The sequence below is a fragment of the Odocoileus virginianus genome, chromosome 5 (genome assembly GCF_023699985.2).
Source record: "Odocoileus virginianus isolate 20LAN1187 ecotype Illinois chromosome 5, Ovbor_1.2, whole genome shotgun sequence".
NCBI lineage: Eukaryota > Metazoa > Chordata > Mammalia > Artiodactyla > Cervidae > Odocoileus > Odocoileus virginianus.
The window spans coordinates 82,307,780-82,335,354 of record NC_069678.1 but is presented as its reverse complement, the minus strand read 5'-3'; the positions used below and the strand labels follow the sequence as shown (position 1 = coordinate 82,335,354).

The 27,575-nt window shown below is 49.9% G+C and overlaps 1 protein-coding gene across 9 annotated transcripts in view; it reads right to left on the bottom strand.

The window, feature by feature from the left end:
• ERI3 (ERI1 exoribonuclease family member 3) overlaps nt 1–27,575 on the bottom strand; it is a 128,316-nt gene that overhangs the window by 26,778 nt on the left and 73,963 nt on the right. The window contains exon 8 of one of the 9 annotated variants that reach the window (XM_020897471.2): nt 13,523–13,889. The exons of the other annotated variants lie outside the window; for them this stretch is intronic. Coding sequence (XP_020753130.1) covers nt 13,863–13,889 — 27 coding nt within the window. The 3' untranslated portion in view covers nt 13,523–13,862. Of the gene's footprint in view, nt 1–13,522; nt 13,890–27,575 lie in introns of those variants that run through there. 9 annotated transcript variants of the gene reach the window in all.

Here is a 27,575-nt window from a genome sequence, read left to right as displayed (position 1 = left end):
AAAGGTGGCAGCCTGGGCCTGCCTGACGAATGCCTTTCAGGAAGGGCAGTCTAGCTTGTCAGAGCCAGGGCGAGATGAATTAGCGTCTCTGCTGCGGCCGCCAGTGTCATGCCACACGGTTTCCTATTCCCAGATAAGGCGTGATAACCAATTGCTGCCGTGACATGGCCTCAGCCAGCACTTCCTCAGGGGGCACGGGCGGGGGGCCAGGGAAGGCGCGTGCACATGGGTCTGCCAAGCTCCTAATAAGAGGGATTTAATTTTTACAAATGCTGCTTCCAGCGGGGCCTTCACGTACCAGCCAAAGTCCAAAATGATATTAAAAACGGTTAATTAAAACTGCTCTCCTTCAGCCTGGGCTCTCCCCGTGCTAGAGAACCCTGGCAGGCCTCCTCCAGGTACTGCCACACGCCTCTGCAGAGCCGAACCTTCGGACGTGACCGCCTGCCTCGCGGAACTCCCCCGAGGCACAGTCGCAGGCACAGCACCACGGCTGCCCCAGCTCCTACTATCCCAGGCACCCCTCGGCACAGCCAGCAGACAGCAGAGAACACAGGGCTCTTCCACCACCTGAGCTCCTAGCGGCGTGTTCCAGACCTTGCTCCTGTTGCCCCTCTGGGCCTGTGCCTTCAGGCTCCACCTCCCCACCCCCCCACCCCCACCAGCACTCACTGCTGAAGTCCCTACGCCTCCCCAGATACACACACCCACACAGGCACCAAATTCTCCCTCGGGTGACTCAGCCCAGGCTTCCATTCCCTACGCCCCTCCTGGCGCCCTCCCTCAGAGATTACATCTATCTGTGAATCTTAGCAGAGCTTTCCCAGGAGCCCAGCTCAGGGCAAGGTGATGTGGGCTGTGTCTCAGAGGTTCTGGCTGAGGGGTCAAGGCTGGGACCAGAAGGATTGGGGACGCTGAACCCTGTGGGTTGCCCACAGGGACACCGGGGACAGACAGGACCATGCTGGAGATGACTAGGAGAGCTTCCTGAAGGGAGAGGTCCTGGAGGCACCAGAAAGAAGACACAGCAAGGACAAAGGAAAATGACAGAAACAAGCCGGATGGCAACAGGCAAGGGCTGGGCTGGGGCGGCCAACATGGAGACATCTTGAGGTGCTGTCTCTCAGCCCCGTGCAATGCTGGCATCAGCCAAGGGGCCCGAGTACCATCTACCCCCGACCCCTTACTCATGCCTGTTTCCTATCCCCACTCCCTCTCTCTCTTCTGCCAATCTGTGGGGTAAGGGGTAAGGGACCCAGAAGCTTTCTGACCCTGATCAGTGCTGGCCAGAAATTTGAAAGCCAGAGCCTGTGCCCGAGCCCCTGTCCCGTGCTAGTTCCCAATACTCTGGGTGCCACTTCTCCAGCTGCACCTCTCCTAGCTAGTAGAGCCCACCTGCCCAGCTGAGGGTTCCTGGCCAGAGGGTGGGGCAGGAGGAAGGATGACTGAGGGGTCCTCTCCAGGGCAGGCAGAGTCAGGGTGAAAGATGCTGGGCCTCCCAAGCCACCCACCCTAGCCCTGTGCCAGGCAAGCATGCACACTTCCCTTCCCCTGGGCTGCTGTAATTTCCATGCGCAGGGAAGCAGGTGCCGAGCTGTTCCCGGCTGGCTCTCCCCTCTCGCGGCTCTGCCCGCCTTGGCTGCTGCCCCATTAGCTTAGTGGCCAGCCATCTGCGACGGGCCTGCCGCGCAGCCCTGCTGTAGGCGCGGCGGGTGGCCCCCTGTGTAACAGGGAGCTTTGCCATTAGCGCCTTTAATATTCTGACACCTCAGCACAGCCTGCTATTACATGCAAACGCTGATCGCCCTGTGAAATTACATTGCTGGGCCCGCGAAATGGAATCGTGTATAATCAGCCTCCTCCATGCACTGTCAGTCCCATCACAAACACGGCGCCCGGCGGCTTACGGGGGCTTAGCAGCTGCGACAAGTGTATTGGGTTTAATAGATGAAGTAGCCCTCATCAGCAGCAGCATCAGATCTTTCAAAGAGGAAAGAAGAGGCATTGACAGCTGCTAGGGTGTCTCTGCCCACTGGTTCGCCACCCACCAGGGCCCTGAGAGTCGGGTGGACACAGAGTGGGCAGGGCAGTGGCTGGGGCTGGAACCCAGCTCAGACCACAGAGAGAAGCACAAACTGCTCTGCAACTTGCCAAAAACCCAGAACTTGAAAGCTGGCAGTGGCACATCTGAGCCATCCAGCCTCCCTACAAGGTCACCCTGAGGGGCGGCCTATGGCAAAAGGGTAATTCCCAAGACGAGGAACCAAATCAAATCACCTGCATTTCCCATAAACACCCAACAGACAAAGACAGGGAAGTGATACTCTGGAGGATGCAGGAGAGGAAGTCTGACAGAACTACTACCTAACCTTTTCTTTAACCAGCCAACATGTTGACAGCTGGTGAGCCAAATACCAAGGCTACAGATATACATGAGGATGGCGTACCCAGCAGCCCAGGCCTCATGGAAAGGCAGTGTGTTCAGGAGTTGGTTCCCAATTCTGCCGGTTATTAGCAGTATAACTCTGGGGATAACCTAGAGGGGTGAGATGGGGTGGAAGGTGGCAGGGAGGTTCAAGATTCAAGAGAGAGGGGACATGTGTACACCTATGGCTGATTCATGTTGAGGGATGGCAGAAACCAACACAACATTATAAAGCAATTATCCCCCAATTATAAATAAATATATATTTTTTAAAAAGCACACCATAACTTTGGATGAGTCATTAAACCTCTGAGCCTCAACTTCCTGTACTTTCTTTCTCTCAGGTATACCTGAGGTCACTCAAGAGCACCCAGTCCCACTGCCACCCCCAAATATTCTTAGTGCCATTGCCCAAAATGCAGACTGTCTTTGAGAATGCTATCACTCCTTTTTCCAGGTTCAGCTTAACACTGATTATGGCAGACTGTGTTTTCCAGCGATGGTCGTAACATTATCTTCAATCTCACATATGCTCTACTTCTGATATGATTCTGATAAACCTGCCGTCAAGAGGGGAGTCTTTGGAACGGGATGGGCTTCTGTTACAACCTCAACCAAAAAGAGTAACACAGAAGTAACGCTGTGTGATCTCAAGGCTATTTCAGAAATGCCAAGGCAGCTTCCTCCTCATTTGCTGGAACACTTTCCCTGACCCTTGAGCTGCCTGTAAGAGGTCAGACTGCTCCAAGGCAGCCATGCTGTGAGGAAGCCCAAATCAGTCCAGGAGGAGAGACCACGTGGAGAAGCCATGGGACTAGATGGAGAGAAAGAGGTACCCAGCCAGCCTCCAGCTGCTCCACCCAAACTCTTCTGAGTTTTCCCCTTCTCTGATGCCCTTCCTCACAGTCTCCTGTAGAGTCTCATCTGGCCATGTGTGGCTCCTGCATGCTCTCTTTCTGTTTCTGTCCATGCTCGACCACTCTCCCTGCATGATTTCCTCAACTCCCTAGTCTGCACCCTGTCCAACTTTCAAATCGATTATTCTTTGCCATCACTTAAGTGTCAAACAGATATCTTCTATTGCCCTCTTGGCATTTCCACCTGGATTCCACTCAGGAACTTCATTTTCAATAGGGTTAAAATCCATTTCAACATCTCCTCTCCAAAGTGTTCCCTCTCCTGGGCTCCTCAATCCCAGTGAAAACTGTGACCATCTACCTGGTCTACCAGAGATGCAGGGGGTCAGCCTTGCTCCCTTCTTCTTACTTACCTCTCCTCAAGTCCTGGGATTGTGCCTTATGCCCCCCAAGACTCTACTTGAGCAACGCCTTAGCCTACCGAGGGTGCCCTCTGCCTTCTCCCAGTTTCCCCTTAATAAACACATACTCTTCTTCCAGCACTCAGTTCAAAAGTACCTTCCTTCAACCCCCCTGGTGGTCCAGGGGTTAAGAATCTACCTGCCAATGCACGGGACACGGGTTCGATCCCTGCTCTGGAAAGACTCCACTTGCAACTAAGCCCGCAAGCCACAAGAGAAGCCACTGCAACGAGAAGCCTACACACAACTAGAAAGTAGCCTCTGCTCGCTGCAACTAGAGAAAGTACGTGCACAGCAATGAAGACTCAGCATAGCCAAAAATTAAGGAAAAAAAAAATTTAATGTATGTATATAAAAAAGTATGTTTCTTTACCAAGCCTTCCTGACTCTTCCCTTTCTTAAACACACCTCGACTCTGAGTAGCACCCGGAATATTAGATTTGTTTATAAATCTGTTGCCCCATGATGTTGGGAGTCTCTAGGGGTGGGACTGTATCTGCTCTCTCTGAACGGTCTCCACTGAGGGGAGGGCAAGAAAGACGTCTCTCTGGGTATAACTCTGCCAGGCCTCGTTTCCGGAGAGGCTGCTCCTGTCAGTCCTATTCCATCTCCTTCAGGAACCATGGTTGATCTCGCCCAGCAGAAGAGCAATTCCGCCCCATCCCCAGTCGTCCTTGGGACTGAGGGCTCAGCTGCTTGGGTTAGGAAAGAAGGGGAGACTATTCCTGTCTCCTCCTTTCCTGAACTTTGGCCTTATGGGTAGCCTTGACTACATTCTTCAGGCCAGCAGAGACCTGGGCAACACAGCTACAGCAGCACAAGGAAGGACACGCCCATCAGGTGACACGAAACCATTCTTCCTACCCCCAGCTGGTGGTCTGTGTGTTCAGTGTTCCCTGGCCACCGACACACTTCAGGGGCACCAGAGCTGCTGCTGCCTCTGTCCATCAACAGAACCTGAGTGGGATAATTATCTTCTCTGTGTACTTAACCTTCCTGCTCACTGCTGAACAACAGGACAGCTGCCTCGAGTGCATGGGACCACCACCACGGCAAAGGCAGGAGCTGCGCTATAGGTCCAGGACCCACAATTATTTGGAAGACAGCTGCAGGCTCGGTTTGATCCCTTGGGTCCTGAGTCTATTTTTAGGTGGAGCGATCTCCCTCATGTTCCCAGAGCCCTTGCTTCTCTGCTGAGTCAAAGAGGACTTGGGGTCACTGAGGCTTCGGGGAGACAAGCAGGTAAGGAGCATAAGCCCTGCTGCCTGAGCCCCCAGAGAAGAGGCTGGCCTGTCTGGGGCCCCACATGCCACCGAGTCAAGGCAGCAGGTCAGCCCGAGCCAGCTGCCCAGGGAGAAAGCTACACTGTGGGTTTTCTTTGTTTTCATTACAATTTTCTCTCCCATTGCTTCTTTGGAGCTAGCCCTTTCCTCCCCGGGGTGCTGAGGATTGAATGAAACACCACCCCCGGCTCCAATAAGTGTATTTCAATTACATCTGTCACTGCATAACGATATAATGATATATCATGTGATATTAAATCCATGGTAATCATATCAGGGATTTTTTTTAATCGTGCACTAATCGCATTATTACATCTCTATAATTAACAACAGGAGGTATGGAAATTCAGTTAAGGCAGAAGGCTCAACTACTCCCCCCGCCACACCCCCGCCCTAGCTCCCCCAGATTAGGACCCGATTAGGAGATGGGAACTGCAGGGCACTAGCAAGATGGGCCAAAGCTTCCACCTCCCAGGACCTGAGCCGTGGGCAGAGCCTTCAGCATTCAGGGCTGGCAGACATAGGCCAGACTAAGACCCCGGTGCTGTCTGTCCTGTGGCTGCTCAAGCAAGAGCCTGGGGCAGAGGCCACACAGAGAGGCCCAACTACAAGGCAGCTGGGCTTTCCAGGCCTCAAGCCACTGCAGCACCAGATCTTCTCTGTGGGGAGGGCTGTGACTTGTCCTTCAGACCAGCAAGCCCCCCAAAGGTGCTGGTAGGGCGCAGGGTAGGTAGGAACCTCATGGCCTCCTGTGCCAGAATTCTTCCCTCTGCCCTAGCCCTTTGTGTTGGCAGCTCTTAACATCACCAAGTCTAACAGCTGTGATGTCTCTGTCATCCCTGAGCTGAGCAGATCCAGTTCTTCCAGGGGCCATTCCTCCCCAGTTCTCTCTCTGAAGTTTGGCCCTGAGTACTGCATGATAAGCGGATCTCTGATAACCACTGGAGTCGTTCCCCTATACCCCACAAATGGTCCAAGTTCTTATGTCCTCCCACCCAGGCCTATATGAAGAGGGGAGGGGCTTGGGATTGCAGCCTGAACTATGTCAAATGACCCTGTCTCTCCCACCCCCTTCCTGATACTGAGCTGTCAGGACTAATCCCCTCAGGGGTGTCAGAAACCAGTCTGCAAAGCAGAATTTTGTGTTTCAAGTCCAAAGCTTTGAACTTGGCATGTAACTAGTCCTCAGTAAGGGGCAGGCATTTTGCTAAGTTTGACGCTCAGAAGTCAGACAGGCCTGAAGATGAAAGAGAAAAATCATGTCCTTTTTCCTAATAAAAAGGAGACACTAATAGCAGTCAGCACTTAGGCAAGGCACTCTAAGTTTCTAAAGTGCTTTCCAAATTAAAATATAATCCTTCATCGGGCATGTGACACCACCACCACGGCCACCCAGCCCTCACACACGAAGGCATGTACATGCTGGCACCCAGCACACACACCTTCCCTTCTTCCCTGTGCATGCAGAAAACAGAAAAAGTGCTTCCACCTTCCTCCCAGACCGCCCTCTCTCTCTGCTGGCTTGTTCATGTAACACACACTTTATGAGCAAATCCACATGCCAAGTTCTGTGCCCAGGGCTAGAGATCAACCACACTAGGCCACTGACTTCAAAGAGCTTCCAGGCTGGAAGGAGATACATGTCAACTCACACATGGTGGGGGACCGAGATCCTACAAGACCACCAAGGGAGAAATTGGCCTTGAGGGGAATAACCAAGAAGGACTAAGACGGCCTTCAATGTGACATCCAAGGTGAGGTACCTGTGGAAGGTGGACATGCAGGCCAGGAGCTCAGTTCAAGAAAGTCCTTGGAAAGCACAGGGGTGGTGCAGGAAACTGCAGGACTGGGTAAGATCACCCGGGTAGAGAATAAGCCTTTAGGGCCAATGAGGCCCTTCTCTTCTCTGATGTCTGGGTGGAAACAAGGAAGGCTGAGACATGGGAAGGCTGAACACCAGTGTCTCCAGAGCTAAGGCTCCTGGGCACACCCAACATCCTGGTCTCTGCTCTGCTGTTATTATCTCCACCTTCACTTTACCCAGATACGACAGGATGAAACAGTGCAGGCTTCTTGGTCACACTGACTTAGTCACGATAGACACTGCTGAGAGTCTGTTATTTGGCAGACCACATGTGTGAGTGAGTGAGTGCTCAGTCATGTCTGACTCTCTGTGACCCCACAGGCGGTAGCCCACCAGGTTCCTCTGTCCACAGAATTTACCAGGCAAGAACACTGGAGTCAGTTGCCATTTCCTACTCTAGGGGATCTTCCTGACTTAGGGATTGAACCTGTGTCTCTTGCATCTCCTGCATTGGCAGGTGGATTCTTTACCACTGTTCCACCTGGGAAGCTAGCAATATAGACCCAGTACTGTCCCCAGAGAGCTTCCAGTCTATTGGAGCGAGCCCATGTTAAACAAACAGCAACATAAATAAGCACTAAGTTAGAGCTTTCAGAAGGACTCAATGAAGACAGGTAGGCTGTTTACAGGACAGAAGAGGGGAACCTGACCTAGACGGGGACTCTGAGGACAGTCGACAGAAACTGACTGATGGGGAGGTGACAGGGGAATGACTAGTGCTAAGGCCTCTATGCAAACAGGACTTAGAAAGAACCAAGTTAAGACTAGTGTCCCCGGACCACAGAAAGCCAGCATGAGATGAGGCTAATGAAGAAGGCAGGAGATGCCAGGGCCTCAGAGGACATGATCAAGGTTCTGTACTGTTTCCTAAGGTGATGGGAAGCCATCAAAGTGTCTACCACTGCCATGCTATGCCATCTCAGGTGCTCCACCAACATCAAGTTAGTTCCTTGGCACATTTAACGCTCCCTATTCCTAAGGGTGGACAGGCCTGGGAACCAGGGACCATTTTTTTTATCTAGAAGGAGAGAAAGAACTTGCATGAGCAGATGACCTCATTCATTCATTGTAAGATTCACACATTCACTGAAGGCCTGCCAGACCCTGGCAACTCAACTGAATCCCATGTAAACCCTGTCCTCATGGAGCTCACAGTCCTTTGCAGGGAAACAGATGTCAGGAAATGCCTGATCACAGTCATACGGAGTGATCAGAGAGAACTGAGGTAGAAGAAAGGAGGACGGTGCTCAGGGATGCCTGGAGGCATCCGGAGTCCAGCATGGGGAGTGTTGTCCCCGGATCCTCTCCTCGCTGCACCAGCCAGGGTGGGTGGGGAGACTGCACTCCTGACACAGACTGCAGCCTGGGCCGGGGGCAGGGGTGGCAGGAGGGCCCTGAGCAGCAGCGAACCTAAGCCAGGATTTCCCGGTTGCAAAGATGAAGGCTGAAAGGCTGTGACCAAAGCCACTGAGGAGAAGATGGAAAAGTTCACTGTATCATCCAAGGATGGGGGACGGGGCACCTTTAAAACAAGCAACAGGGCTTGAATAGAAAATAATTTCCAGAAATAGCAAAGCCACTCCCCAGGCTGTTTCTTCTTTGGAAAACAAGGGGCTGGAGAGTGGTGGCAGGGAGGGATAAATTAGGAATTTGATACACACTACTATATATAAAATAGATAAACAAGGACCTACTGTATAGCACAGGGGACTATATTCAATATCTTGTAATGACCCATAAAGGGAAAGAATATGAATATATATATATATATATATACACACACATATGAATCACTCTGCTGAACACCTGAAACTAATACAACACTGTAAATCAACTATACTGTAAAAACTAAAGAAAAGGGGGGAGAGGAGCTTAATTACCTGATTTCTTAGGTCCACTGCTGGTCTGAAATTCACCAGTTCTGAGGTTCTTCAGGCTCCCATAAGAGTCAGGCTTATTTCTGCTCCCACATCTTTGCTTATACTATTTTCCCACTTGAAACACTAGCCTTCTACCCTGCCAGGACACCACCTTCAGGGAGCCCTTTCTGATTTCTCTTCCTCCTGCCTCTATGTCCCACCCTGACCTCCACAGCTCATACCACAGTTCTCCCAACAGCACTTTGGTTAATTACCTATTACGTATGGTCTGGTACCCTTACTTGACTGGTCGAGAGACTGTCTCATCACTTTCAACCCCTGACATCCATTTCAGGGGCAGGAGGGAAGCTCCACTCGCACAAGCTGAAGAAGCAGGCAGAAGTCTGGGTCCCCACTCCCTCTGCCCACAGCCCTTTGAGAACTCTACAGGCCTCCACTTGAAAAGGGTGCTGAAAGCAATGATGTCTCCAAGTGCGATGGGAGATATTTGTGTCTGCTTTACCCTTGGCTTTTTGCTCCGGTTCAGGTAGGAGCGGGGTGGGCCGGCTGGCAGATCTGAGAGCGCGGCACGCCCCAGCGGGCAGGGCGCACAGCGCGGAGGAAGGCGCGAGTCAGTCTGGAGTGCTCCCCATTTATCAAGCTCACGCAGGCCGCCAGCCGAGCGAGTCTTTCTATCATTACACCTCTCAAAATCCGATTCATACCACTAATCCTGCCTTCATTCTCCCAGATTAATAACATCTCTTTCAACCTTCACAGTGTGATAAATAGACAAAGAGAGAACAAAAGGAGAGACAGAAGAGAGAGAAAGAGCTGGAGCAAGTCCCCATAATAGAGAGAGCCGAGAAAGAGGAGAGGGGAAAAAAGGAGAGCGGGCCAGAGCAGGCAGCGGCCAGAGACTGCAACGGTCTCAGAGAGCCGAGAGGAGAGCGTGGCTGCGCCCCGCTATGCACGGCGCTCTGTCCCCGAAGAGAAAGAAAGGCTCGTTAACAGCTCCTTCCTGCCTGCACTTTTGTTCAAATTCTTTTCTTCCCTTCCAATCCCGCTTTAGGTCAAATTCCACTGAAAATGAGTCTCCTGGCTTCCTGGTCTCCTCCCAGCCTCCCTACCAGGCCCAGGGAACCAATCCGGCCCCTGGCGGCAGGGCTGGGTCTGGGCAGGAGACAGGGCTGGGCCGGGGCTTAGCAAGGGGCGGAGCGAGCTGGCCTGAAGCCCAAACCCCTGCCCCTTTCCTGCTCCTCAGGCAGAGGAGGGGAGGGAACAGAGCAGAGCCTGGCCGGGCTCAGTCCTGCATATCTTTCCAACCTAAGGCTCTAGCTGGGCCAATCCAATGCTCCAGCTGCTGTCAGCTCAGCTAGATGGTGAAAGTGGGCACCCCTTAAGCTTGCAAAAAACCAAGGTGTGGCCCACACTAACACATTGGACCTGTGACTCTTCTTTTTCTCCTTGCCCATGTGCGCACCCAGACTGGTCTCCGCAGCACAGTCCCCACCTTCCTCTTGGACAAGTGCAAGGGCCTTCTGGATGCCTGGCTGAGCTCTTCCAGAAGGATTCAGGCACTCCCTTGTTCTGGGCTCTGGAATGCAACACCGTTCACATTATGCTATAATTCACATTAACCTGTTGCCTTCACTCCACTAGGAGTCTGTCCTTTGAGTTTTCTCATCCCAGGAACAAGGTGCCCATGGCGCTTCCATTCGTCCTCAACTTTGCCCAAAGTAGCCCTGGCAGGAGACTAAGCCAAACAAGGCTCAGGCCACCCTTTGGACTGAAAAATATTCCCATGCAACTGGCAAGCTTTGCTCAAAGGTGGGGGGACAGAAGTCCTCCATGTGCACCCACTCACTTCCCAGTCCATCAGACTGGATGGGGGCGGGGATCAGTCAAGCTCCCTGGACCACTGTCTCTTTCAGCACACCCTCATAACAGGAGGTAGGGTGGCATATATGCAGAAGGAAGGCCTGTCCTGACCATTCCAGCCTAGTAGGAGGAGTCTTCCAAGAAAGTCAAGTCTTCTCCAAGGATGGAGTCTGGTGGTAGACAGGGAAGACCCAGAATAGTCCCACAGTAGAAAGCTGGTAGCCTGGTGATCTCTTTAGAGGCAGGTCCCTCCTAGGGAATATCTTGCAGACACCTGTCACATACTTTCCTCTAAAAAGCCTCCCTCTACCCTCTGCCCCAAACACAGTCTTCCTTTTGGATCAAAATGGCTGCTACCTACTCCCACCACTCACTACTGGGGACTGCATCACCTCCAGTCCCAACTCTCAGGCTTGACCAGTTATATCTCTGCTTGGGGAAAGTCTGGAGAAAAGGAGCTTTCATAGGGCCAAGTTAAAGAGCAATGTAGGTCAGAGGGTACACCTTGGGATCAAATCCCATTCACCAAAACTCCAGTTCTGCTGACCTTCCCTCAGCCCCATATGAGAAGGACTGTTCACATTGTCACCTGCTCCACCTGGCCTCCAGGATCAGACACCTATAGTAGGGAAGCCTGGAACAATGACCATGACTAATGTTTGTCCAAGAGTCCAACTGACCAAAGGACTGAAGAGGGAAGGCAAGAAGGAGAGAGAATGATTGTCTTGGTGAAGGAGAATGGTCCTCCCTATAACAATACCACCTAGCCACCAGTACCCTGGGCTCCAGGGCAAGCTAGGTCCAGCTGGCACACAGGCCCATGCGGCCTCCGAGGCCAAGGTCACAGCAGAGTTCCAGAAGCATGGAGCTCAGGCCCTTCCTTCCCTAAGAGCAGACCGCTGGCAGATCAGAAAGCCTTAGTCAATCAAGCCTGCAGCCTTCAAGACACAGGCAGCCAGCAGACCCAGACACCCCTACACTTGCTCTAACCAGCTCCCCCAGGGGCTCAAGAGAGCTGTCCCCCCTGATGGTGGGACATTTCTGGCCCTGGGAAGAGAAGTCACGGTGGCCCCTCTATCCTCTGTCTTTATCCAACACACAAACCAGGCCCTCCCCACAGCCATCCAACTCAGGGGTGAATCCCCTGCAGCGGAGAGTCAACCTTCACCCCAGTAAAGGACCCGCCACTGGTCAGACAGAAGAAAGTCAGCCAGACACAACAGGGTCTCCAGCAGGTCAAGAGGCCAGACCCAAGGGATACTCTCCCCACAAACCAGACTTGAAAAGCTCATTCCCTGAGTACCTGGTTCTAGAGCCCACTCTCCAAGGCGGCCGGTGGCACAGAGCAGGGAAGAAGTTGGGTCCTAATGTGTAAAAAGCTCCAGCAAAGCAAAATCATTTACTCTTCGGTGCGACTGCTCAGCAGAGCTAATAAATCTTGCATGAGCAGGGCCGATTCTAATTTCCTAATATGAAAAGGCATTTGGATTGAGAGAGAGGGGGAGATAAAAGTGATTGAATCTCCAATAGTCCAGGTTACTGACAAGAAACATCCTGCTCAGCCCTGAGAGAAGGATGGCAGCGCCCGGCCGCCTGCACACACCCGTCCGTTCTGCCCCCCTCTTGGCGCGATACATCTCAGTCTCTTCTATTGACAGGACGTGGCTTTAAACACAGTTACACAAGTTATCATTTCTGCCTTCTGATCAATCTGAATTTTCAGGACAATTACCCTCTTAATCAATGATTGCTATCAGCAGCCCTGCGCCTGGACGGATTTCTCAGCAAGGTAATCATGCCGCCAGGCTGGACGGCGCGTGCATAGGCAATGAAGCTCCGGGTGGGGTCCCCTCCCTCCCTCCTGAGCCCCCGTATCCCAGCGCCACCGCCAGTATCGAGGACAAGCACGGCAAAGTGTGAAGGCCACTTCAAGGAGTGATGGGAGTAGAGGACAGGAGGGAGGGGGGCCCAGCCGCCCCGCCAGCCTTCCAGACCACCCGATTATGGAACAAACCTATTAAAACCCTAGATTTACTGCCCACAATGCTGATACATCTCCACATGCCCTCCTGCCATCATTCCTACCTCCTAATTAGCCTAATAAAGCCCAATTCTAATTATGGGCTCAAACTATTAGGGTGAGTAAGTGCAAAGAAAAGAGAAATATTGGTTTTACTAATCTCTCAGAGGCTGCTGGTTCTAGAAACTCCTTTTCTTCTACAGACTCGGTTCACATGGGCTCCTGACTGGAATGGCAGGGGTAGCCTCTCCTCCTGCTCAGAGGTCTGGGCATCTGGAACAGTCACAAAGCCGGCCTGCCTGGAGCCAAGAGGCCACCCAGCCCCACTCTCTCTCTGGGGTACTTCCACAGAGTCAGCCCTCCATATAAAGCAGGGCAGGGCCCCTCAGGAGAAGAGGGGAGGCGAGGGGAGGGTGGAGTTGGTCTCTGCCTCAGGGTCAAATTTAGCCAGACGCTATCTGCCATCATGGGGGCAACTCAATTTCTCAGATCACCTGTTGTTGCATAAAGGATCTTCACCAGAAAGGCCAACGGTGGAGTGAAAATGACATGGTCCAGGACACTGACACATCAACTTATGCTTCAGCGCGGGTGGCAGATAAGAGTTATACTGGGGTAGAGTGGGTTATGGGATTAAAACAGGTCCTCACAATTTGCTATTTCATTCTGAGGGGGAAAAAGAATTAGAAAGCAGGGATGTATTCACTTTCTCACATTTATTGAGTGCTAACCATGGGCTGGATGTTGGGGATACATCAGGGAACAGTAGAGAAGTGACCCTTCCTCTTAGGAGCTCACAATCTACTGGGAAAGACAGACAACTGTCTTTCTGTCTGCAAAACAAAGCAATAAAACAAACCTGCACACAAATGTTCACAGCAGTATTATTTAATAGCCATAAGGTGGAAACAGCTTAAATGTCCATCAACTGATGAGCACATAAATAAAATGAGGTATATTCATACAATAGAATATTATTCACAATAAAAAGAAATGAAGAGCTGATTCATGGTGAAACACAGATGACCCTTGAAAATTATGCTAAGTGAAAGAAGCCAGAAACAAAAGGCTATATTTAAGAAATTTCCAGAATTGTAAGAATAGGCAAATTTCTAGAGATGAAAGTAGATCAGTGGTTGCTTAGGGCTGGGGTGTTTGAGAGGAAATGGGAAGTGACTGCTAGTGTTCTAGGGGTAACAAAATGTTCTAAATTTAGATGATGATGATGGTTGCAAAACCCTGTGAAGATACAAGGAAACACAGAATTAGAACTATTTATTTAAAACTGTTTATTTATTGGCCACACTACATGGCACCTTAGTTCCCTGACCAGGGATCGAACCCACATCCCCTGCAGTGGAAGTGTGGAATCTTAACCACTGAACCACCAGGGAAGTCCCTGAATTGAAACACTTTAAATGGGCAAATTGTATGGTATGTGAATTATATCTCAATAAAGCCTTTTTCTTTTAAAACATGTACAGTAGGATAGAAAAAGTACAGGCTCACCAGCAATGAACAGAGCCAGGGAAAGCTCCAGCACAGTGCCTGTGTCTCAGGCACTCGAAACAGGTGTCTAAAGAGAGAGAGTTACCAATGGGAGAGGGGGAAAGTCTTCACAGAGGATATAAGAGTTAGGTCGTGAAGGGTCAGCAGGAGCTCACAAGGCAGGAATGAAGGAAGGGACGTCCCGTGAAGATGCAGCCAATGTGAGTAAGGCTTCGAAGTAGAAAGTCACACAGACATTCTTGGTATTACTGCAGAGGCACATTCAGGGGCCAGGGAGCTTGTATGTTATTCAGGAGACACCAAGCTTTCCGGCAGAGATGTTAGGTCATCAGTACAGGACAGCTTGGGGTCTGATGGTTCAGGTAGGAGAAATAACATGTCCAAGTTGCAAGGACATGTTTTTGGAGTCAGATATCCAGGATTTAAAATCCTTCAATTCTTCTTCAAATACACTCAAATAACCAGCATGTGCTGGGAATTTGCTATTTTGCTCTCTATTTTATCCCCAGTGCTTGGCAGAGTGCCTGACCTAGTAGGTGCTCAACAGCCATCTACTGAATTAAAATGAATGAATGGATGGCTATCTTGAATTCAATCCCATTTGCCAAACGTTTATTGAACACCTACTGTGAAGCTGGCACTCTGGTTACATAGAGTGAGCTCTTGAAGGGTAGGGCCCCTGTCTGATCTCTAATCTCTTCTGCCGTACTGCCTTACACAGGTTCTGTTTGGCATAGAGCAGGTGCTGAAGTCAATGTTAATTCCCTTTCCTCTCCTGGTCCAAGAGGTTTTCCTGAGACCCAGGGATTCCTGGAGAGGCGTGGCCTGAATACTTCACTGTGGTTGGCGAGAAAAGAGAAGCTAAAGCTGTAAGAGTGGAAGTAGCCCATGGTATTTGTCCCAAAGTCAGCCATGGTGCTCAGGAGGCCAGGAGGCAATCCAAGTTGTACAAGTTAGTAAAGAACTGAGCAGGAATGAAACTGTTCCCACAGCGCATTCTCAGAACCCTCTGCAGACCGCCCTGCACCCGCGGCAGCAAGCCTCCTCGCAGGGAGCCAAGCACAGGTAGGGAGGGAACAGAAGCTCAGGACTTGCAGGTGGAGGGAGCAGGAGAGGAAGTTCTGGGCCTTCTCCCCTGAGCACCCTGTCCTGCCCTTGGACAGCTGCCATTTCCATGCCTCCCCTCGGGTCAGGAGGGCCCTTCAGCTCATGGTGACCACGGTAGGAAGGGGGCTCCTCCATCTCCCAGCCCTCAGGCCTCTCCCCTCCCCTCCCTTTCTTTCCCTCCCTCTCCTTCCTGCAGAGCTTCCCTCAAGCCATAAAAATAAAATAAAACACAAACACCCACAGTCCAGGAGGAGGGCGTCAGACAGATAATGGGCATTTTATATCTTTTTATGACACTCCCCATAGGCAGCTCGGCAATCACAGTGCAATAAAGGCAGGCATGCAGCTTGCATAGTTAAACAACTGCCGGGTAATTAGGCACAGCAAACACACCACTGGGGAGGCCGCAGGGCTGCCCTGGGATCTGCCTGCAGCCCGCCCTCCTGCTTGCAGCCATGTAGGTGCCAAGGCCAGGCCTAGCACTAGCAGACCTGGTGGTGGTGCAGAGGACAGACCACTGGCTGCTGCCTTGTGCATACTTGGCCTCACGCCTGTGCATGCTCATAGACACACCTGCCCACACCCACACATAAGCACTTCCTGAGCAGCTAGCTTGGACCTCATCTCCCCAGGAAGGCTGCTCCTCTCTTCCAAGTCAGATAGGCAAGGGTTTAGAGAGGGCCCTGCTGTAAGGCCCTTGAAGAGGTCCCAGGCCTGGCTGCAGCAGGGGCTCACTCCTGCAAGGAGCCCCGAGCTTCCTGAGCTGCATAGGCAAGGAGACACCTGGGCGCACAGGCGTGATTACATAGGCTCTTTCTCCTGTAAACGCCAACTCAGTACAGAGCTGGGTTCAAATGAGTTTTTAAAAATATATTCACACACACCATATACATATTCCTATTACTTCCTTTACTACCTCTACTGTATTTCCCCCCATTTGCCTTGACCCGTCCATCTTCCCTGCTAGATCCAGAGCTCTGTACAGGTGGAAACCAGACCTGATTCATCTCTGAGTCTACATGCCCTGAGGCACAGGGCTGCGTTGAAGAATGATGTTAAGTGAGTTGTTGTTAACTGAGATGTGCTGGCCCAGGTAAAGCACAGGTCACTTGCTACCTGAGGCTTAGGTCCAGGCTGATCGAAACACAACCCCAGAGACAGAAGCCCTCACCAGGGCTGAGGCAGCTGCACTGTGAGTCCACCAATGCCCATTCTTCCCCTAGTGATCCAGCCAATCAAATTCAAATTTTCAGGGAATGAGTGGCCAATCGATGAAACAGAAGAGGCAAAACCCTGCTCCAATCCAACTTGAAGATTGAGACAGACTCTAGGAGCCACCCAGATCTGCCCTGAGTAGGCCGGGGAAAACTAAAGCACCCAACCCTATACCACTCTTCCCTCAAGAGGGCTGATGGCAGGCCAGGTGAGCTTACAGGAGGGCCTTGGGTTAACCCAGCACAGTCCCATATGAACATGAACCCAACCCAGCTACTTTTCTTGGTGTCTATCTGGCCATCATTCCCTGTCTGCCAAGGATCACAGGCTAGAGGAAGGGCCTGGGCTACACCCTGACTTTAGGGTACTAAGAGGCCCCCTCCCGCCACCTCCAGTAAAAGCAGGGTGACAAGCTTCTCCTCACCCCATATCCTTATGGAGAAGAAGCCCAAAGCCTCAATGGCATTAAGCTCCAGTCCAGGTCACCCCAAACTCTGGGATGACCAGCCAGCCAAACTCCTTCCCAACATCTGAGTCCCCAGCTCTCCTGACCTGATGCCAAGCAATGCCTTGCCTTTCCTGGACCCTCAGTTTTTCCCAATAGGATACAGCAGTAGCCCCAAGGCTAGAGCTCAAAGTAAGTAAGAGTCAAAGAGGGACTTCTCTTGCCTTCCTTGAATCTGTCACATTTTTTGCTGGGGGCAAAAAGAGGAATCCTCAGGTACCATAAATGATCTCAGGATGGCAAAGGGAGAAGAGACCACAGAAAGATCATCTCGCTCAGCTTCCTTATTTGTTAGATGAGGACACTGAGGCCTCAGAAAGGGCACGAGACCCAACGCTAGAGCCCGTGTCTTTACCCTCCAGTTTCGAGCCCAGCCCAGGGTTTTTGGTATTGCACCATGCTGTCCTCTAGAGACAAGGCCCGCATCTGCACACCTCCAGGTGGAGTCAGACCACAGGGCCCATACACACACCCTCCCCCATATTCCCATGCGAGGGCACATACACACACTTGAGTATACACACATGAGCCTCCCCACAAGGAGAAATACAAGATCCACATCTTTAAACACAGATAGACGTGCCAAGTACACACGGGTTCACTCGCTGACACACAGACAGAATCCCATTAAAGAGGTGTCATTCCCAAGAGATCTGGAGCATAAGGCCAAACCCTGTGCTTCCCCAACCACTGCCTCATTGGCCATACAATTAGGAATGGCCCGTGTATGTTTGCCCAGGCCAGACCAGGGGACCTGCCTTTGGGTAGTATCGGCTATGGGACTAGTCACAAGAAGAAAGCCATGGAAGGAGAGAACCTGGACTTACATCCTGGTCATGTGACTTTGAGCGAACTTCTTAATGTCTCTGAGTCTCTATTTCAGCACCCACAAAACAGGGACAATGACCCTGTCTTGGGGAGTACCTGTGAGGACTAAATGTGCAAAGCGCATTGAGCACAGAGCCTGGCTCCAGCTGGGACTCTATTACTGATACTGACAGACACGATCACACCTGCCTTTCCAGAGTGGACTGCAGGGTAAAACAGGAGTTGGGAGACAGGGCTGTGCCTCCTGCCTCCTGCCCCTTCTTTGTAAGTCCTCCCAGTTTCCAGGGTCCAAAGTAGCAATAACAACAATACAAGAAGGAAGGAAGCAAAGAAAAAAAGAATGAATCTGTGAGAAAGCAGAGTAACTAAGGGTTCCCTTACTTCTCAGACTTTACATTGAACTCAGATGAGTCCACCTCTTCCACAGTATCTATGCCTCTACAAGCCTCCTGACATCCCCTCTGCTCACCTCACCAGGTGGGTTCAGAGAAGCAGCAGACCTGGTCCCTTCCCTCAAGTGGCTTATGGTCCTGCACATGGACAGACCAAACCACACAGTAACCAAGGCATGGACTAGCCCCTGGCCCGAAGGTGAGTACAGGCTCTGCAGGCTGGATGCCAAACAGTCTCCAAACACATCCAGGACAGCTCCCACCTTTCCCCTACTCCAGAGTGGGCTCGGAATTCACTTCCTCAAAGACACAAAAGAAAGACAAAGGAGGCTCAGGGTGGGACCAGGGCCAAGAGGCTGTGTCATTTGACAGGACACTGACTGAGCAGCAGCCAGCGAGAGGCACACAGAGCTGGGGCGGGCCTCGGGGTGAAGACCTGCCATGGAGGGGACGGCAGGCCACCCCCAGCTGGAGGTCGATTTGTAGCAGCTGCAGGGGAACCTCACAGAGGAAGGGAGGATCCCAGCTGCCCTGAGCTGACTCCTCTCCCTCTCCCTGCCCCCTCGTGGCCACACCCACCAGGGATGCAGAGCAGGGCAGGCTGGCTCCCTGGCTGAGGCTGTGCCTGGCTGCCCAACCCCACGCCAGGTACCAGTACTCTTCTAGAACCTTGACAAACAGCACCTAACTGATTCTGCACTCTGTGATTTCCTACATGTTACCGTAAGGATTCTGGGGTCTTCCGGCCAAGCAGTCTCAGACTGTTCACAGCCAATAATGCAACAAGGCCTAGTGGCCTCTTTCCCTCCTTGCCATCCAGGCCCACAGGCTCTTTTCCCTCACCTGCACGTAAACACAGCAGCTTCCTGGAGCGACTGCCCCACTGTTAGAAGGCAGCTGAGGCTGGCTCCACCCTAGACCACAGGAAATGGTTCCTTCCCGTGCTCGCTTGCTCTTGCTTTCTCTGCTTTCCCCTCCATTAAAAGGCATACACACGGCTGGCCCACATAGTAGCTTAAAAAAATTGAAAACTACTGTTTGTAGTTCCCAAGTGCAGCAAGCTCCTTCCCTCCAGGCCTCTGCTCCCATTTTGACTTCTGAAAACTCTATGTCTTCCAAGGCTCACCTTGAGTCTCCTCAGTGAAGCTTGGCTGACTGCCTCTCCCACACCCCAGGGGAAACACTGGTTTGCACTGGAGGCAATAGGGCAAATCAGTTTTGAGCGTGGTCCCCGGAGTCTACTGCCTAGATCCAGGTGCATAACTCCATCACTCACTGGCTGTTGAATCTTGTGAAAGGTACTTAACTGCTGCTGTACCTGTTTCCTCATCTGTAAATTGGCTAATAATAGCACTTATCTCAGAGCTGTTTGAGGACTGAGTTAATTTATAAAAAGCATTTAGAGCAGCACCTGTTTGTTATTATTAATTAACTCTACAAGTGAGGAAAGCAAGGACTGAGAAGGTAAACAGCTTGCCCAAGGTCAGAGCACAGCAGGGTGGCAGAGCCAGGCACTGCCCAAAGGTGAATGTGACTCTGTACCCATGAACAGCAGGCACGCTGGTGGCGGCTGGAATCCAGGACATGAGATGACAGACTCTGTTCCTCGGTGTCAGCTGAGGGTGCGTCAGTCTGAGGATGGCATTCGGCTCCTCTTCCCTGGGCTCACTTGAATTTTGCTGGAGGAACCCCCTTTTCCTAGCTCCTGCCCACAAGGGCTTCCACGTCTACTTGAACTCCTGTCTCTTTTCCCCTCGCAGCCTAGTCGCCTTGTCTCTGGTGCTCTGTGTGAGGACAAGGGAGGAGCAGAGGCCCATGTTATCACTTCATGCCCAGGACAACCCTCGGAGTGGGTACTGTTCTTCCTGTTTTACAGAGGACGATACTGAGGCTGAAAGAAATGAAGTGACCTTCCTAAAAACTCAAAGCTAGTAAGTGCAGAATCAATATTCTAAACCACACCTACTCGAGTCTGTGTGTCGGATACTGGTATCTCTCATAGTCAGAAAGGTTAAGGAACTTGCCCCAGATCACAGAGCTGGTTGGCAGTGGTATCAGCTGGTTCAAGCCAGACTCACCTGAAGCTCTTTCTCTTGCACCAGTGGTCTCTGGTCTGAGCCAAACCCACAGGGCCCGGTGTACACATCAAACATCACCTGAACACTAAGTGAAGGGTAAGTGTCACCCACCGCCATACCATTTGTCTAGGATGATGCAGCTAGCATTGTAATTAAGAAAACACAAGCTCCTTGAAAAGCCAACCCAATTCACTGCAGCTTTTTTCATTATGTAATTTTATCACTATACACCCAATATTAGTTCTACCAGATGTTCGAGGCCAAAAGCAATGTCTGTGAAGTTTTCTAACAGTACTAACAGCCCCATGTGCTCTATCTGCCTCCCTCCCTAAGAGCTCTCCAGAACCACACTTAGGACTTTTCTCAGGTATTTTCCTGATCCTCAGTCACAAACTCACAATACAGAAGTGCCTTTTGTGTGGAAGAACTGTCTAAAGGTCATTAACATAAACAGGAGGCACAATCCTTTCCAGGTCTTGAGTCCCAGGAGTATTAAGAAGTAGTGTAGTCTCCAGCAAAGAGGACCCAAGTCCTGAGCTAGGGAGGGAAGGAAGGAAGGATGGAGTCAGGGAAGTGAGCTTCTGCCTTTCCCATCCTGGCCTCCAACTCCTTCCCTGCCCATCTGCCGAGGAGACATGGTGGGGAAAAAGACCAATACCTATGTGGGTTCTAATCCTAGCTTTCCCTCTTCCTAGCTATGTGCCCTTAGGAAAATTACTTAACTTCTGTTTGTCTGGGAAATCTGGCAGAGGAATGGGCATCTGGACTCTGGAGCTCATTAGTCTGGTGTTAATATTCAGCGTGGGTTCAATGAGTGCTTGTTGATACCTAGTATGTGCCAGGCCCAGTGCTGAGCACTGGACATACAGAGACGGGTGGTAAGCAGGCCTCGAGGAGCTCATAGTCTAGTAGAAAAGACAAACATGTAAGCAGATGATTACAAGATCATGTGATATACTCATTACAAAGTACTGAAGCCCTACAGAGAAGGAGGTGATTAACTATGTTTACCAGAATCAGTGAAAGTGAAACAGGAGAGTGAAAAAGTTGGCTTAAAACTCAACATTCAGAAAACTAAGATCATGGCATCAGGCCCCATCACCTCATGGCAGATAGATGGGGAAACAGTGGAAACAGTGACAGTCTTTATTTTCTTTGGCTCCAAAATCACTGCAGATGGTGACTGCAGCCATGAAATTAAAAGACGCGTGCTCCTTGGAAGAAAAGCTATGACCAACCTAGACAGCATATTAAAAAGCAGAGACATTACTTTGCCAACAAAGGTCCATTTAGTCAAAACTATGGTTTTTCCAGTAGTCATGTATGGATGTGAGAGTTGGATTATAAAGAAAGCTATGCACCAAAGAATTGATGCTTTGAACTGTGGTGTTGCAGAAGACTCTTGAGAGTCTCTTGGACTCCAAGTAGATCCAACCAGTCCATCCTGAAGGAAATCAGTCTTGACTATTCACTGGAAGGACTGATGCTGAAGCTGAAACTCTAATACTTTGGCCACCTGATGTGAAAAACTGACTCACTAGGAAACACCCTGATCCTGGGAAAGATTGAAGGCAGGAGGAGACAGGGATGACAGAGGATGAGATGGTTAGATAGCATCACCAACTCGATGGATATGAGTTTGAGCAAGCTCTCGGAGTTGGTGATGGACAGGGAAGCCTGGTGTGCTGCAGTCCATGGGGCTGCAAAGAGTTAGACAAGACTGAGTAACTGAACTGAACCAGAATTGGGGTAGTATCAGAGAAGGTTTCACAGAAGACGGTTTTGAAGGATGAACAGGAGTTTGTCCAACACTCTAAAAAGGAAAAGGAATGTAAGCAAAGGGAACAGAATGAGCAAAGGGAAGTGAAAGTGTCCTGCCTACTGGAAGAGCAGCAAGAAGTCTTATACGGCTGGAATGTTAGAGGACAGGAGCTATAAAGACAGGGATGCTGCCATGAGCTGCATCTTCCAGGCCTTGGGTACCATGCTCAAGAGGAGGGATGGGCCTCCCATACCTACCCTCTTGGCTCTGGTGCTCTTCCTGTCAGAACACGCACACTGCAATCACACCCTTTTCCGGGTCTTTGATTTAAGAGTTCCTCTCCTGGCCCTGACAGTAAGGCATTTCTGTCCCACAGATTATAACTCACTCTGGGCTATTATTCAGCTCCCCAGCCTTGGCCCTGCTGCAGTTAGTCCAAACATAATATCCTTCATGCATATATTATCTGTCTCCCTATTATCTGGAATCATTCCGGAATTAAATTTCAGTCCTGCAATATTGGCTTCAGGAGCGGCGCGCTTTATGGGCTAGTCAAAGGTTAGAATACCAATCAAAATAACAGTGCCGATGCAGCGAGACATTTTAATATTCCAAAACCCGGTAATTGTAAAAGGACATAATATTTTTTCCCTGATTACCCCAAAGGCAACACATGTTAACAAGGCGAAGGAAGGAGTGAAAGAAATTTCAGAGTTCAGACAGCTGTTAAGACATATTTAAAGGAAAAGCCCAGCCAGGGCGCTACGCCATGGGGGCAGGGAGATGCGAAGAAGGAAGACAGCCTCTCCAGCTCCAGCTGCCCCGACTCCAAACACAGCACTGGTTCCTCTGCCACCTCTGGGCTTGGTCCCAAAGCTCATTCCCAAGGGGCAATGTCACGGGGATGGGATGAAAGGAGTAAAGCTCCTCAAGACATGGAGTCTTGAGGCCCAGGTTCCAGTTTCAGCTCTTCAGTCCAAAGCCTCCAGCCTCCAAGCTGACCCCTCCCAGGGCTTCAGTTTCGAACCCCGTGGCAAATGCTCCAGGCTGCTCTCCCACTCGGCCTGTCCTTGTCCCTGCCTGTGCCCCTGCCTCTCCCATACTCTACCTGGGGCTTTGTGTCCTGTTCTCGCTGCTAAAGGCCCTCATCTACCTGGCCACAGAGCTAGTTCCCCTTAAGACAGCGGCCTGTGTGAAGCTGTCAACGCCCCACAGACAGCGCTCTGTACTTCAGATGATGCCAAGTCCCTGCCTGTCTGGTCCTGACCACTGAGTGGTCCAGAAGCATCCATCTCGGTGTGAGCCCTCCTCCCCCCAAAATAAAACAAAACAAACACCTGGCAGGGCCCCTACATCTTCAGCCTCTCTTGGCTTCTGTCTTTGTTTTGTGACTGTTTTTTCCAAATCACCCCAACAAGGGGCCCTGCAGGAGGAACCCGGTGGCCACCACTGTATAGAGAATCCCAGCCTCTGTCAGGCTGCCTATCACTGGAGCAGCTCTCTCTCCACAGCACCAAAAAAGTGACCTGACCGGCAGAGTTCCAGACCCTTTCAGTCCTGACGGCTTCCCAGCTAACTCAGCCCGCTCATTGGAGCCTCCAATCTGCACCATCCTGACCTGCTGACCTGCCTATGGCCCCCAGCGAAGAACTTCATTAAGGCCGAGAATTTATTCCTCCATAAGCCCTTAATTTATTACTGCGCTGATTGGGACTCTGAATGCTCCAAGGTCAGGAAAAGTCGTACTCAGTCGTAGACACCAACCCTCCCTTCAGCAGTTTCTCCTGCTGTCCACTCCCAGGGGAGGGGGGAGACAGAAATGCTTCATGCAAGGAACCAAGAAGGTCTCCTCTCCCTCTTTCAGAGCTGGTCCCAACCCCATCCCCTTCAGGGCACCCAGCAATTGTGGCAGGGTGTATAGCACAGATGGCAGAGGGAACGTGGAGCAGCAATCTTCACAACCTGCTTCATCTGAGTCTGTCAAATTCTAGGTGACCTCCAACCCTACAACTTCTCAGCAGAACTGTCTGAGCCCTGTCTGCCAGGACTGACTCAGAATCCTCCTAAGGCTGCCTGCCGGCTTCCCCAAAAGCCCATCCAAACAGGCCCAGGCACCAGAGGGAATTCCAGACCATTTGTGAATGTATATGCATACACTTGCATGGCGTGGTTTGACTGTACATGAAGTGTTTATTGTGCAGGCGTGCACTTATACATACATTTATACCTATGTGTCCTGCAGTGAATATATACATATTATGTATGCATATGTATATATACACATATTCACATCCTTCGGGACCTGCCCATTTCTTGAATGTTATTTACAATAACATTCTCCTCCACCTAATCTTACCACCCACCCCTCTGGGCACAACTTGGAGCCTGCCAACACCTAGAATCACCCCATTTCTGAAATAACTGATTCGGACATGCCACTTTCCACCAGTCTCTTATTCTTCCATCTGGCATGCTCCACTATACTGGTTTTTACCTGTCCCTCATCTTCTTGGGACCTATATACTTTTTCCATATCTGTCAGGTCCCCTGCTGTCTTCTCTTCCTTCAACATCCAGCTTAAACCCCACAGTCCATCCTGGCAACCACTGTCTTGACAATATCTTCAACTGTTGCTTTCATCACACCCCTAGGGAACCTCTCTCCTATGGATGCATCTAAAGGTCTGCTTTCTGCATGCCCAAGGGAACCTCTCTTCTATGGATGAATCTAAAGGTCTGCTTTCTGCATGCCCAAGGGAACCTCTCTCCTATGGATGCATCTAAAGGTCTGCTTTCTGCATGCCCAAGGGAACCTCTGTCCTATGGATGCATCTAAAGGTCTGCTTTCTGCATGCCCAAGGGAACCTCTCTCCTATGGATGCATCTAAAGGTCTGCTTTCTGCATGCCCCCAACCAGGCAGCTGAGGTCTGCTGAAGAGCAGCCACACAGCTGAACAGGGAGGTTCCGCTGTGAACTAGGGTCACCAACATCAACTGGACCCTCAACACTGCCCAGAAATCCTGCTGTACTTCTCAAGCAAGCTCACACTGTTATTCTTTACTGAAACTATAGCAGTCCTTTTCCACTTTCTGCCAACCTTCCCAGCCCTCCCCTATTTGTTATTAGCAAATGACTGACCTACTTCACAGAGAAAAGCAAAGCCATTAGGGGAAACTGCCTCTTGTCATCACCAAACCCACAAGCCTACTTGTACCTGTCTGCACTGCTCCCCCATCACAGTGGAGGAGCACCTTCCTCCTGAAGACAGTCAGTGTCAAGAGACTGGGTTTTCCACCCTTCTCCTGTCACCTTCTTAGAGACCTCCCTCACGCCTATATTTCAACCTTCTTCTCTAATACACAAACGAGAACATACATCTTCCATCTTAAAACACAAAACTTGCCTCGATTCCACAGTTGCCCCACCACAGCTCTTACCTTCCCTCCCTCCTTCAACGCCACATTTCTGAAAAAGTTCAAATTTCTCTTATCTCATTTACTCCCCAATTTGCTCCAATTTGGCCCCATCCCTATCAAGCCATCAAGAGGTTTCACCGGGGTCACCAAGGTCCTTGAGCCCAGGTCTGGTACTTGTATTTCAGTCTTTACATCATGTGGCCCCCTCTGAACTGACAAATCCTTTTTTTTCCCCAGAAGATACTCTTTTTCTTTGGTTTCTGTGGTATCACCCTCTCCTGACCCACCTCCTTGTCTACCATCCTTTCACTGTCTCTTTTTCATTCTGTTTATTCTCTTTAGCACAGAGGCAGGCAAGGCTAAATTTAATTTCTGATTTGGTCAGGTACCAAACTGAGACCCTGAGCAGCTTTCGTCATCACTCTGTGCCTCAGTTTTCTCAACCTTAAAATGCCAAAAATGACAATAACTAACGTACAGAGTTCTGAGAATTAGATAACATAGGTAGGTGAGCACATAGCACTCGGCATAGCACTGTCCAACACAGACATAACGTGAGCTATATAAGCAAGCTAGGAATTGAATGCCCAGCTGAAGTAAAAAAAAAAAAAAAAAGAAATTAATTTTAAGAATATATTTTATTTAACTTGGTATATCCAAAGATTATCATTTCAATATGAACTCAGCATAAAAAATTATTAAAGAAGTATTTTGTATTTTCTCATACCAAGTGTGTAATTTACACTTACAACACATCTCAATTGAGATGCTAAATCTTCATCAGAAATACTTCAACTGTATTTAGATTTTAAATAATTAACAGTTGAAAGATGAAAATATAGATTTACCAATCCAGTTCTAAACATACTTAAAAGTTCTTCTTGAAAGTTTTCAACTTACATTTAATTAAAATTAAATAAAATTTAAAATTTGTTCACCAATCATATTAGCTACATTTCAAGTATTCAATTGCTACAGGTGGCTAGTGGCAACTATACTGGACACTGCCAGGTCTAGCAGACAAAAGACAACCATTAATTAAGAAATATTATTACTACTAGTGACCACTTCCCCTCTGCCTCTAGTTCTGACTCTCCCTCCTCTATGCATCAAACACTGATATTTCCTAGTGTTCTATACCAGGCTCTCTTTTCTTCTTATCTTAATCACTCCATTCCATGGCTTCAATTATCACTCACACAACAATAATGCCCCCCAATCTGCATCTCTCATCCAGACCTTATCCATGAGCCCCAGGACTATATATTCAAATACCTTCTCAAAAGCTTCACCAAAATGCCTCAATGACATCTAACTCAACATGTCCCACACTGAATTTGCCTTCTCTTCCAATCTCCACACTACTTCTTCCATTGTCTCAGTAAATTCATTCCAATTCTTTCAGTTGCTCAAATTATAAACCTTGGAGTCATGATGGTCTCCTCCTTCATCCTCCAACCCTCACATCTATTTTACAGTCAGTTCTACTTCATTTTGAAAGAGCAAGCTTGTTCCAGTGCAACTGGAGTATTAGAGACGATTTAGCATAACACACACTTGTGCATTTATGTAAGACTCTGTCCATAAACAATATTAGATAAACACAGGAAACTACACCCAGCTGAACAGAGCTGTGCAAGAACATACAAAGTGCACACATCCCAAACACATACCAGCTACCTGGACTACCACTTGTGTTACAAGTCACATCCATCTGGTTTCAATCTCTGATTTCAGAGAACTCTCCTTCCGCCACTTCACAGTAACTCACAAGCTGCAACCCTTCTCATGCTCATTTCCACGCAAACTTTAAGTTTTCTTCAAGGTAAAAATGCCATATTTAATGTAGTATTTGTGTATTTCTTAACCATTTAATACATGTAAAGTCATAATACCCATAGTTTTTATTTTACTAGATTTTTTTATTAGATTCCCATCTCTTTTCATGTACCACGGATGTAGTTTGTAAGGACTATGCTCCTAACCCCATTTTTACTACACAGCTTTCCACAGCATGGTGATTTGCAGGGAGGTGTCTGTTCCACCACAGGAGAACTGACTGTACCATTTGATACTCCAAACTCAGTCCATTTCTCTACATTTCCACTGCTAT